General features: G+C 32.6%; 1 protein-coding gene across 1 annotated transcript in view; it reads left to right on the top strand.

Annotated features, from left to right (window-relative positions):
* LOC106470174 (hemicentin-2-like) overlaps positions 1–12,919 on the top strand; it is a 76,136-nt gene that overhangs the window by 52,459 nt on the left and 10,758 nt on the right. Inside the window, exons 3-15 of the mRNA XM_013930704.2 lie at positions 515–814; positions 1,101–1,355; positions 1,486–1,767; positions 2,316–2,582; positions 5,031–5,369; positions 5,719–6,015; positions 6,536–6,721; positions 9,144–9,239; positions 9,531–9,542; positions 10,178–10,269; positions 11,571–11,754; positions 12,193–12,333; positions 12,787–12,820. Coding sequence (XP_013786158.2) covers positions 515–814; positions 1,101–1,355; positions 1,486–1,767; positions 2,316–2,582; positions 5,031–5,369; positions 5,719–6,015; positions 6,536–6,721; positions 9,144–9,239; positions 9,531–9,542; positions 10,178–10,269; positions 11,571–11,754; positions 12,193–12,333; positions 12,787–12,820 — 2,485 coding nt within the window. The remainder of the gene's footprint in view (positions 1–514; positions 815–1,100; positions 1,356–1,485; positions 1,768–2,315; positions 2,583–5,030; positions 5,370–5,718; positions 6,016–6,535; positions 6,722–9,143; positions 9,240–9,530; positions 9,543–10,177; positions 10,270–11,570; positions 11,755–12,192; positions 12,334–12,786; positions 12,821–12,919) is intronic.

Genomic DNA, 12,919 nt, shown 5'->3' with positions numbered 1-12,919 from the left:
ATGATAAATTATTTGCCGAGGTGCGTGAATTTGATAAATTTTGAAAGATTGATCACATGTTTCACTATGGTGAATATGAAGACTGGAAAAATGTCTGGAGGGTCCGGAGGCAGAGAGAAGATCAAGGCCGATGATGTCATTGAAGAGACGAAGCAAGGCGACAAACACTCGACAAACTACATCTGACTCGGGACTGAGTGGGTTGCAGAACGCTATTTATGATGCTCGTGATGTAATTATTCTTAGCTACGTGATTGACCTATTAAACGTAATATCATCAAACCCCCGTCACAATTTTGAGTTGCAACTACGTTTGCTAAATTATATATTAAAATACTGTGCACCCTGACGAAACTAAGCACTTAGATTGATAAATTTGAATTATACAAGTTAGTCAAAAGTTGAAAGACCGTCCATAAAAGCACTATTAAACAAAAGTGTATGTAAAATAGATGTGATAAGTTTGTGTATCTAAATCAACTGCATACATATGAATGTAATGCTTTGTTTTCAGTTCCACCAGGACCCCCTAATATTATTCCAACTAACCCTACTGCGCGAGAGGGAGAGCCATTCACTCTTACATGTTCCAGTGAAGGGGGTAGCCCTGATCCACTCATTCGCTGGTATCGAGAGGGGACTCTGTTACAAAGTCAGCTACAGAAAGGAGGATCACGGGATAAGCCTACTTCGAGTATCTTAACGATATCACCAAAAATGGAAGATGATGGGTCCACCTATCGATGTACTGTGTGGAATCGGGCGATTGGCGAAGAAGAAAAAATTGAAACCAGCGTGAAGTTGAAGGTTCATTGTAAGTTCAACAAATTAAAATTTCCTGAAATTATCAAATTATAATTTCTGATGTTTATTACTTTTTAGGAATCAATAAATAATTATTAAATATGACATCTAAAAGAAAAGTACGGAGCAAGTTACACGTGTTTATTATTTTAGATTACATAACTTTTAGTTAGAAAATTTGCAAGATGGTGGCGCTCCAAAGGTTTATATAAAATATAACATTATATGTATGCGTTTTCATGTGTGCTTTTTAAATTTTTAAATACCCAGCTTCGCTTTCTTTACCAACCTTTTAGATTCTCCAAGAGTGACAGTTGGACCTTATAATCCATTGAATATATTAGCCAATAGTGATGCTGTATTAACTTGTTCGGTGATCGCCAGTCCTTCTGTCCGTTCAGTTCGTTGGTCAAAGGATAACCATTTGCTATCTAACTCGTACAATCACACAATTCTTGCTGTAACGCCAGATGACAGTGGCATTTATACATGTATCGCTGACAATGGGGTTGGAAAAGCAAGTCGGGCCAATCTGGAACTTTCTATTTTATGTAAGTAGTCTCAAAGAATGTTTTTGTCATTTTGTTTTGAATTTTAACATTCTGCCTAAAGTTTCCAATGTTATTTGTTGTTTTTTTAAAGTAAATATTGTAATTTTTGTGTTATTTTAATATGTTTTAGATGGACCTAAAGTCACAGTTGAAAACCAGAAGGAGGTTTCAAAGGGTGAATCTTTATCAATAAAGTGTAATGTGAATTCCAACCCACCACCCCATTCGTTGCTCTGGTTAAAAGAAGGCGATCCTTTCTTCCGGAAAAGTGGTGATATTTTGAATCTCATCGCAGTATCCGCTGAAGTATCTGGAAATTACATCTGTCAGGCTACCAACACCTTACAAGCATCAGGATCTAGAAGTCGGAAGGAAGTTAGGAACAACGCAACAACCACCATTTTTGTACGACGTAAGAACTCTATAATTCTTATCAACGTTGTATGCTACCAGAGGATTGTGAAGCTAATTAATTTAGTTTTCTAATGTTTAGAGTCAACGGTAGCTTTACTTTATTATTAACTTTTTGCACTTAAATTGTCATTCTAATTCTCTTTGTTGTCAATGAAGTTTTGGCTAAACTTTCCTTAAGTAGTTCATAGGAGTACCTCTCGTCTCATACTAAAGTGTATGTATGTATGTATTGCTTTTTGTTAAAATATTGGTTAGAGAATCTAGGAGTACCTATCGTCTCATACTGAACAGTATGTATGTATTAGTTTTTGGTTAAAGTGTTAGTCATGGAATCTAGGAGTACCTCTCGACTCATACTGAACTGTATGTATGTATTAGTTTTTGGTTAAAGTGTTAGTCAGATAATCTAGGAGTACCTCTCGACTCATACTGTATGTATGTATTAGTTTGGAAATTAGGTTATAGTCTATAGGTATTTTTATTGAATCATCTCTGATCTAGACTGTATGAATGTGTTGTATAATGAATATGCCTTTTATTTCCCAGATAAGCCTGGAGATGTTGAGATCGTCCCAAACAATCCTGTGGCTGTAGCTGGGCAGCCTTTTACCCTAACGTGTGTAGCCCGTCCTCCGGGATGGCCGTTACCAGAGTACCGTTGGTGGAAGGAAGGTAAAGAAGGTACAGGCTTGGCCAGAAGGATGAACTATACCATCGTGCCTGTACACGTGAGCCACGAAGGCCAGTACTACTGTCAACCTCAAAATTCTCTTGGTCAGGGCAGCATTGGGTCCGTATATCTCACGGTTCATGGTAAGTTGGGTCTGTCAAACAAACCAAATATCAGATCACTGGAACTCCTACAAATCATAACTTTTGGAATTTTCAAAATTTTAATGGTAACATACAGTACACATGATTTTATTCTAGACAAGCAACTGCTCGAGGTTTTCATCTTGTGTAGTAATACCTTTTCCAATACATCATGCCATCCACAAAGAATATAGAAAACTGTTTCTATTCCCACATTACGTCATTCAAAGATGATACAGAGAACTTAAGTAAGGAAGCATATTAAGCTAATATAATAACAGGTAGGCAAACAACGATTTATAAGCATCAGGAAAAATTTTGATGGTGGAACATACTACATTTTTCGACAGAACATTGGATCATACCTTCTTCAGGTATGATCAGAACAACAGCAACAACTGGCAGAAATTTCAATTTGAAGACTTCCGGGGAAAACCTTGCAAAACAACCGGAAGTGCTCGGAAAACGCTGTTCCACTTTTCCCCGCTCGAAGTTGTTATGGGCTCTTTAATTTGTGATTTTAGGGCTTCACGTAGTTTCTCCTTAGATGGCTGGTTTTCTGAACTGATGTTCTCTTCTAACAAACGGATCTTCAGAGCGACAGGAATCTCTAAATCCAACAAAAAAAGGATTAAATGTGGGGAGAGGGACGGGAGTGCTCTGGGGAAACCAGCTTTCAGTGGTTAGGTGGATAATCAGTACTAAGCAATACAAAGTTTATATATCGTTACAAAGACAAAAGACACAGGAATTAAATGTCACTGAAATGGTGTCAGCAGGTGACAGGATATAGGTAGCGATCAAGTCTGGTCAAGTTTATGAACGGAGGAACAGACATTGCCAAAAAAATGTTGATCTTGTTAGGGCCATTATCACAGTTTAGTGAGAGATCGTATGCTTTGATTTTTATAGTTTCCAAACAGTCTCTGTTTTTAGTTTTGGGTTGGTGTAGGAGAATAATTTCATCCCAAAGTATTTTGTGACAGGGATTATATCTAAAAAAAAAAATATTTCAAAAACGTTTTCCATGATATCCAAGAAAATGAGAAATTATAGCAAAATGTTCCGTGATTTAATAAAAAAAAAAGTCAATAGGTTGCACTACTGAATTCTTCAGAATATTTCGTATGATATTTATATCTACTATGAAAAACCGTTCCGAATTTATGTGGCAAATTTATTTTTAGTAATATTCCAATGGTTATTAAAAGTCATGCCTTTGTATTATCAAGTAGTTAGCTATTTCTTCCAGTGAGATTTTAACTTCATTCTATTACCACTGTTATTTTTTATGTTGTGGTTATATAGTTTACCTGACTCCAATTTTTTATACATTTATGAAATGTTCATGTAGTTAATCATTTTTCTTTTTTTTTCATGTTAGTTGAAGGGGTTTTAGTTCTATGATGTATTTAGCACTGTGTTAGTGAACATCTATTTTTTGTTTTCTTTATGTACAATTGGAAAGGACTGTTTCACTCGCGCCTTGGCCCGTTTGTCTTAGTGGCAGAGAAAATTTTAAAAACTCCTTCTTAGTCATGAAATGTATATTTTCTTTAAAAAAAGCAAAATATACAGCAATACTTGCTTCCAATTATGTTTCTTGGTAACTTATCACCGAAAGTAATACATTTACACCCCCCACTCCCCCAGAGAACTATGAAGTTGGGGGTGGGGTTTGACTTAATAGGATTATTTAACTACCAAAGTCGGCACATGAAACTGATCCGCTATCCAGTTGTCTGTGTATGGTAGATTAAAGCTACACTTTGTTTTTTAACATGGGTCAGATTTTCGAGGCTCCGTAATACAATGTGAAATGTATACATATAAAAAAAAAGAAGTGGAAATATGTATTATATCAGAGAAAGGGTGTAAAATAAAGTATATTTATAAAGTCTCGTACTTCATAGTTATTAAATATTTAATAACTTTATGTTAGTGGCTTTTCTGTCTCCTGAAGGTTGGATTTAAACGTGTTTGTACACTTTTGTAGAATAACATATTTGGATTTCATCTTTGGGTTCAATGACCTCATTTTATTGGCAACTATGTCCCTAGTCCAGTTGTTATATTATCTTAAAAGTCGATAGGAGTAAGATACGTGGCGATGTATTGTTCAAGTTATCTACATGGTAAACGTCGTGCGAGTTCCTATGTTTTTTTTTCCGTTGTATTAGTGTTGTGGATAATCACATGCCAAAATAAATGATTTAATGTCAATAATTGACTATTATAAACTGTTGTATAAGCATTTTGTCTTTGGTATTTAATGACATCTATGGTATATTTCTATAGAAAATTGCAATACGATAGATACTGAATTCTAAAACATATAAGCTCTGTATCTGGAATATAGTGTGTGATATTAAAGGCATTGTATAAACTACAATTACACTTTATCCTTAGTTTTCGTTGGTTTGACATTTCGTCATTTTTCCTTGTTAGAGCCACCATCTATTGTAATACCTTTGATGCCACAAGTAATTAAGCAAGAAGGAGACGCTAGTTTCAGCATTTCGTGCAAAGCTCGTGGAAAACCTAAACCCCAGGTCCGCTGGCTACACAACGGACAAGAAATTCAAAGGCAAATCAATGTATTTAGAATTGAAACGTTCGACCAAGTAGAAGACAAAAATGCTTATTTGGTGCAAAGTACACTGACATTTCAAGGAACAGGTAGAAAACGAGAGACCCTTTCTCTTGTGGACAGAGGGAAATACACTTGCGAATTTGAGAATGGATTTGGAGAACCTGCCAAATCTGAAATGATGCTTAGAATTGAACGTAAGTAACATATACACACGTTTAAGGTGTTTTTTTTTGTTCTTTTTCTTGCACTTCAAGTTTTATTATAGATTAAGTATTATTTGTATTGGGCATGATTCCCCAAAATTTCCTTCAATTAGCATATAGTTTTCTACCACAAGGTTGACTATGACAGTCTAACTAATAATTTCTACACAAAATATTTTGGACATTGTGTGTATAAAATTCAGAAAAGGACTGTTAGTTATAAATGCTGTCCAAACATTATGTAAATAGTATTATAAAGTTTTGTTATAGGTAAATATGTTTATATGTTTAGCATAGCCTTAGAATATATTAAAATAAATTTATATTTTTTCATTTTCAGATTCCCCTGTCGTGAGACACACGTACAATCGCATGGCTTTTGATATGGGAGAAATTGCCATTCTACAATGTAAAATGCAAGCCTACCCGGAGCCCACGTTTGAGTGGTTTTTCAAAGGGCGTATTTTAGACAATTACGGAAATTATGGCACAAATGTTACAGACCTGGATAATGACATTTATGTGGGATCCCTGTCAATCAGAGATGTAAAAGATTCGGACTATGGTGATTACACTTGTCAGGCCTGGAACCAGGTTGGAGACGATGAGAAGACAATAATTAAACTTGTCAGGAAGAGTAAGAAAATATTTGTACACATTTAATATTAATCTATTTTTACTTCATTCTTAGAAACGAAAAACTGTCATTACATCTTTTATAGATATTTTTAAAGTATCTAATTTTTTACATTTATCTCTTTCAATCAAATTATAATATTCAAGCAGTTTGAAAGTTCACACATGAATACTCCTTGAATTGAAAAACAATTAAAAAATATACACCTATAACGTAATTAAATTCCCAGAGCTATACCAAGAATATTGCGAATGATGCCCCCTCACAGAGCACCGACTAGGGCGAGAGTTTCGATCTTTGAAGGCAAAGGTAGATTAATTTTTTTGTGGGGAATGGGTGCAGGATTTATATCTCGCACAGGGTGCTATAAGCAATTGGTATGGTCCTGAACGTTTCTTCAGTTTCCAAAGAAGAGATAAATATAAAATAGTGAGAACATCACAATGAAGTACTAATACCTGATATAAGCAGAATAATAATTCTGTTAGCTTGATATATGTTTCTATTCCTTTTTTCATAGGTGCACCAGATAGACCTTCAGGTATTAGAGCAACGGATGTTAACTCTGATAGAATCACCTTAAGATGGATTGAAGGATTCAATGGAGGATTCTCAAACACAGAATTTCTTGTCACGTATGTAAACCTTGAGACAAGGCATTCCAAAAATGAATCCTGTCGTGATCAAAATCCATGTCAGATTACAGGTAATCCAGTTTTCATTGGCCTACTTTCCTGTGAAGATAGATGCAAACAAATATGTTATTTGATATAGTACTTCTTAAATCCATGTCAGATTACAGGTAATCCAGTTTTCATTGGCCTACTTTCCTGTGAAGATAGATACAAACAAATATTTTATTTGATATAGTACTTCTTAAATCCATGTCAGATTACAGGTAATCCAGTTTTCAATGGCCTACTTTCCTGTGCAGATAGATGCAAACAAATATGTTATTTGATATAGTACTTCTTAAATCCATGTCAGATTACAGGTAATTCAGTTTTCAATGGCCTACTTTCCTGTGAAGATAGATACAAACAAACAAGTATTTTATATGATACAGTACTTCTTACATATGTTGTCCCAGACTCCATATGAAACTGCTTTTATGAATTTAAACTTTTCTCTATGTTCAGTTTAAGATGGTTTATTTAAAGCATTTGAATAACAATGTGACACACGCACACATTTATAGGAAGGGTTAGAGGACAATTTCTATCCTAGTGTTTTAAAGTAACTTAAAGATTTGAACCACCAGCTAATATTTTTTTTATAAGTTAGGGTAGTGGAAGAGTACTAGAATATTGGAAGTTGGCTAATGTTAGTTCAATATTTAAAGGAGGTCATAAACATTATCCAGGCAATTACAAGCCTGTTAGTCTTACATCAGTAGTTGGAAAGATTTTGGAGAGTGTAATTTAAGATGCACTGCAGAGTCACTTAAAGCAGTTTGATATAGTATCAAAGAGCTGGCATGATTTCAGTAAGTCTTGTTTAACAAATCTTCTGACATTCTTTGAGGATGTTACTGCAAGAGTTGATGAAGGAAATACTGTGGATTTAGTTTACCTTGATTTTCAGAAAGAACTTGATAAGGTGCCTCACAAAAGACTTCTTACAAAAATTAAATCTATGGGTGGGGGGAAGTGTTATTAAGTTGGATAGAAATAGAGTAGACTGTAGGGTAGAAAGCAGAGAATAGTAATAAATGGAGTTAAATCTGACTGGAATCACAGTTGCAAGTAGTGTGCTTCATGGCTCTGTGCCGGGTCATCTACTATTTGTGATTTATATTAATGATATTGACTCTGGAATGACTAACAAAATATTGAAGTTTTGTAAATGACATTAAAATTTTTGGAGTGTCTAACTGTATCAAAGATGCTGCAGACTTGCAGGGAGATTTAGATAATTTGGTGCATTGGGCCAATACGTGGCAGATGATGTTTAACTATCCAAAATGTAATGTGATGCATGTAGGTTTTCAAAATTCAAATTATTGTTACAATTTAAATGGGAATACATTCAATACTGTGGTTGAAGAAAAAGATCTTGGTGTTGTGATAGAAAAATCTTTTAAGTCATCTAAACAGGGCATTGTAGCTAGCAATAGGGCTAATAGAATTTTGGATAGCATCTATAGAAATATTGAATATAAGACAAGGGATATTATTGTTTCACTGTATAGATCACTTGTAAAGCCTCATTTAGAGTACTATGTACAGTTTTGTGCTCCCTTCCTCAAGAAGGACATTGAATTGTTGGAGAAGTTTCAGGGAAGAGCCACTAGGATGATACCTGGGATGGTGGGATTGTCCTATGAGGAGAGACTGAAATCTCTAAGCTTGTTTTCTCTGGGGAGGAGAAGGGTCAGAGGGGATTTAATTGAGGTGTTTTAGATTATTAAGGGTATTGATAATATAGATCCATCAAACTTTTTTGTGTTCAGCAGTGAAAAAAATAAGACAAGGGGTAATAAGTTCAGGTTTTGGCAGCGTAGGAGTCATCTGCAGTTTAGACAGTATTACTTTTGAAACACGGTGGTTGGGTTTTGGTATGAGCTGCCTTCAAGGGTGGTGGAGGCAGAAAATTAAAAGATAAGATTGGATGAATACACGAGTAGTAAGGAGTGGTTATAGTTGGGAGCTGGAAGGGATATCCTTGATGGACAAATAAGATCCTACTTGTCCTTTTAAAATTCTATGAATTATGTCCATGCCAGTTGTTTCTAGTATGAAAGATGCAATAACATTTGTTGAATTAGGTTGTTTGTTGTAAGTGTAACTTGTAAGAATGGTGACCAAGCATTTGCACTACAATGCTTGTTTTCTGTAAAATGCAAAGTTATCCATTTACTACAAGTTATTTATGAAGCTGAAAATGTCACTAATAAAAGGCACAGTTTTCAGTTGATACCAATTATTGCATCAACATGCTATCTTGGCTCATTTAAAGAATATTGTTTATCTCGTAAAACAAATGATGTAGAACATTTTATATAAATGTTTGGCTGATCCTAAGTCTAATATGAATTATTCTTGTTTTTAATAAACAGTATTGTAAGTTTTCAGGTAGGAGATTGAACTTGCCGTTATTAGATGGGTACATTTTTTATATTTTATTAGGACTTCAGTCAAATACAAACTACAGGTTTAAAGTGACATCAGTTAATCCACGTGGGTATAGCCCCTACTCTGAAGATATAGTTGTTTCTACAAAAGGTAACTTTTTACTGTTAATGAGGATATCCAGTAAAAAGTTTTGTAAATGTTGGAGAAAATTACTTTTATAAATTTATATAAAAAAAAAAAAAAATACAATAATTTTGCAGAACTCACAAATATTTCCTTATTACAAACTGAATATTAGAGTAAATTCTAAGTTTAAGGCAAACATTTTTTTCACTAATAGTATTAATGCTAAAACTTTGTTATTAATAAGATATTACTACAACTAGAAATTTTAAATTTAGGTCATACCTAATACTTGTTTTTTTTCTCTTTTTTTTGCAGTGAATCTTAAAGGTAAGGCATTTAATTTCCTTTGGTTGAATTTATTATTACAATTTCATAATTCAGAACAAAGCCTAGCACAATTGTTTGGTTGCATTTATATTTAAATGTTAACATTTCATTATAATGTTATTTATCATATATGACATGAACTGACTGTATAAGATATCAAACATATAATTTTTAATTAGAGAATATTTTTGCAAGTTATTTTGTAATGCATGATTGAAAATGACTAATATTCATACACAAGGGCATAGCCAACACTACAGAGTATTGGAGGAGTCTTTTTTTTTTTTTTAAAAAGTGAACTTTTTTTTCTCAAAGATGAATTTACCTTGTAACTTGTAAAACAAATGTATTGAAAACTTAACAAGAAGATAATGGACCTTTTTAGATTCTCCCCACCTAAGGCTAATGCCCCTCTTCAGATATTACAAGCTTTAGTTAAAATTACCAAAATGTTAACAACTAAAAAAAATAAAAAAGGACAATCCTTTAGATGTATGGTTAGTTTGTAGAATAAAGAAAAACAGGGTGGTTGATTTTATTTTTACCTCAATTTCCATTGAAATATGTCACTCCTATGACTACTTTTAACTTTACCAGTTTAATTACCTTAACCTTAAACATTATTTCTGTAATAGATATGCCTCGAGTAGCTGTCGCTCAGTATCATAGAGAATCATACCTTGTATATTTTCAAGTGAACCCTACAGGCCTCAGTTTACTTGCTAAGGTGAGATATCACATTATGATAGAACAATATTAAAAGTGAGAATTTAGCAGAATATTTTACACTGAAGAAGATATGATAATTTATTCTCATTTCATTAGAAAGTCTTAGTAAAGAAAATAAGATAATTTTTTAAGTTGTTTTTGGTTTTTGAGATACTTGGTACACTTTATTATAACTTGTGAGGCTTTACAAGTTGGCTATTGTATTTAAATTTTGTTTTGAATACTTCAAGGACACCATCAAGCATCATAGAAAATATTTTGTTAGAAGCCTAAGATGCAAATATTTGATTTATGTGAAAGTTTATGCTTAGTTCTGGTAAACTATTTCATTCATAAATTGTGATGTAGAACCATAAGGTTTATTTTTTTAGTCAAATGTGGGCCATAATAAAATCTTGAACTTTAGAATATTGACAATTCCATTTATCTATAATAAAATGCTTTTATGTGTGCTATTAGAAAGAAGATATTACCATCATGAGGTAGAAATAAAACCAAACAGTTCTTTTATTTGTGCTATCAGTTACACATGAACATTTTACATATGCCTATGAAATTTAATTAGTACAAAAGGGAAAATCGTGAACATGAGTAATCACTGTGCTTGTTCTATTTGTGTTAACTCTAAAAACATTTAATTAAAAAGTTTCATTTTCAAAATAGAAAATCATCGTTTTGTTCCCACATCAATGATGCACATGTACATACCAATTTCAGAATTCATTCTAATACATTTTTCACAATAGTAAAACAAATTGTGTAAAACATGATGTTTATACAAATTTTGAAGTTTAAAATGTATTCAAAATATTAAAAACATTGGGTTAAAAACATTTTTTGTTTTAAATTGTTGTTACATTTTTGAATTTCTAAATTTTTAAAGAAAAAAAAAGTTGCTTTCAAAGAATATAAATTATTTTTACATAAGAACTGTATGAAAGTTAGAAATTATTTGACATTAATCCCTCCAGTGCAATGTAGAAAAATGTTTGCATACAAGTACAATTTCTGTTTAAAGACATTCTCTTTCATTATTAGAAGTGATAAGTAAATAGCTTTTCGGGAAAGGAGACACAAATGTTGCAGTATTCATATTCCAAATGACACGAGTTTTTATGTTTGCTTATTAGAAATTATACTGTGACAGAATGCAAGTTAACAATTGAATAATGAAGAAATTAGTCATAAAATGTGTGAAAATTATCAAGTTAATTAAATAGTGTAGAAATTAGTGTAAAATGTGTTGACCCCACTTTCATTGTATTGAAGATATAAATGTGGTGGTTTCTCTTGGTTTAGGTGGAAGCTAAGCAAAATGGAGAAAGTGAATGGCAATTTCAGAAAATTATTCCTGTAGAAAAAGAAGAAAATGAAGTACATTTAGATTCTGACCATGGAGAGTTTAGTGATGTTCGAATTGTATTGTGTCTTCAAAGCAACGAGTCATGGTGTGGAGATGAAAAGCTGGCAGAGCCATATATTGGTAAGTGTTAAAGACCTCTTTGGTTAGGTTTATGTATTGACTATGTACCATAAATTGTCAGATTATTTATATAATTATTATAAATTTGAATTTCTTAATCTTTGGGAAAGATTAAAACTTCATGCTCAAATGTGATGTAAAAGAAATCCTGATTTTGTCTGCACTTTTTAAAATACAAATTGAATCAATTATAGATATAATTTTACATGCACAAAATATCTCCCCCCCCCCCAAAAGCCAACAATTAAGTATTTGTCAAACATTAAACTTCAATATATATTATTATTCAAAATAAAGAAAATAAACAGAAACAACAAAATATCTAAGGGTTTTATACTGGAACACGTTATCTGCGAACATATATTATGAGAAGAAATGAGCATAAGTAGGCCACACAGTTTTTTTTTTTTAATATTTAATTTGCTTCACTACTCATAGGTGGAGTTTCTCAAGCTGTAGGAGCCAAACCCCCATTATCTAAATCAACGATGATTATAATTTCCACAATAGCAGCTGCAGTCTTTTTGTCATTTGTAATTCTTGTCATATGTTGCTGTTGGAAGAGAAAAAATAAAAAAAGTGAGTTTTTTTTATTTTATTTGTAAAAGAACTTATGCAGTTATTACTTGAAGAAAACAAGTTTTGATGTTCATGTAAATTCATTTAAACTATCGAGCCATGTTCATATTTGAACTGATATCGGCCATACAATTGTTCTGTATAAGTAGTCTTGATTTAAGATAAATATTTGAAGACTGTTTTCATTTTGGAAGCTTAATGACAAAAAAAATTACCTATTTAAATAGAAAATCTGTCTTTAAAAGTTGTATTGGATATTTATTCATCGTGTAGTATAAAAAAGATAGTAAGCAAATATCTTTAAGTTTCCAAACATCTGTAGTGTCTCTTTTAACAAAGTATTCTGTTATAACTAAATATACATAAGAGATTAATTTGCAAACTTTGTAAGTTTGATTCCACACATTATTTGTGTCTTTGAATACGTTTCTCATTCCTTATATTTTATTACAGCTATGAAAAAAGAATATGAAATGAAAGCAACAAAGTAAGTATACTGAACGCGAGTGCATGTTTATGTATAATCTGGTAAAACAGTAACATAGCAACAAAGTAAGTATACTGAACGCGAGTGCATGTTTATGTA

Source organism: Limulus polyphemus, unplaced genomic scaffold (genome assembly GCF_000517525.1).
Source record: "Limulus polyphemus unplaced genomic scaffold, Limulus_polyphemus-2.1.2 Scaffold3858, whole genome shotgun sequence".
Classification (NCBI taxonomy): domain Eukaryota; kingdom Metazoa; phylum Arthropoda; class Merostomata; order Xiphosura; family Limulidae; genus Limulus; species Limulus polyphemus.
This window is presented reverse-complemented; position numbering and strand designations above follow the sequence as displayed.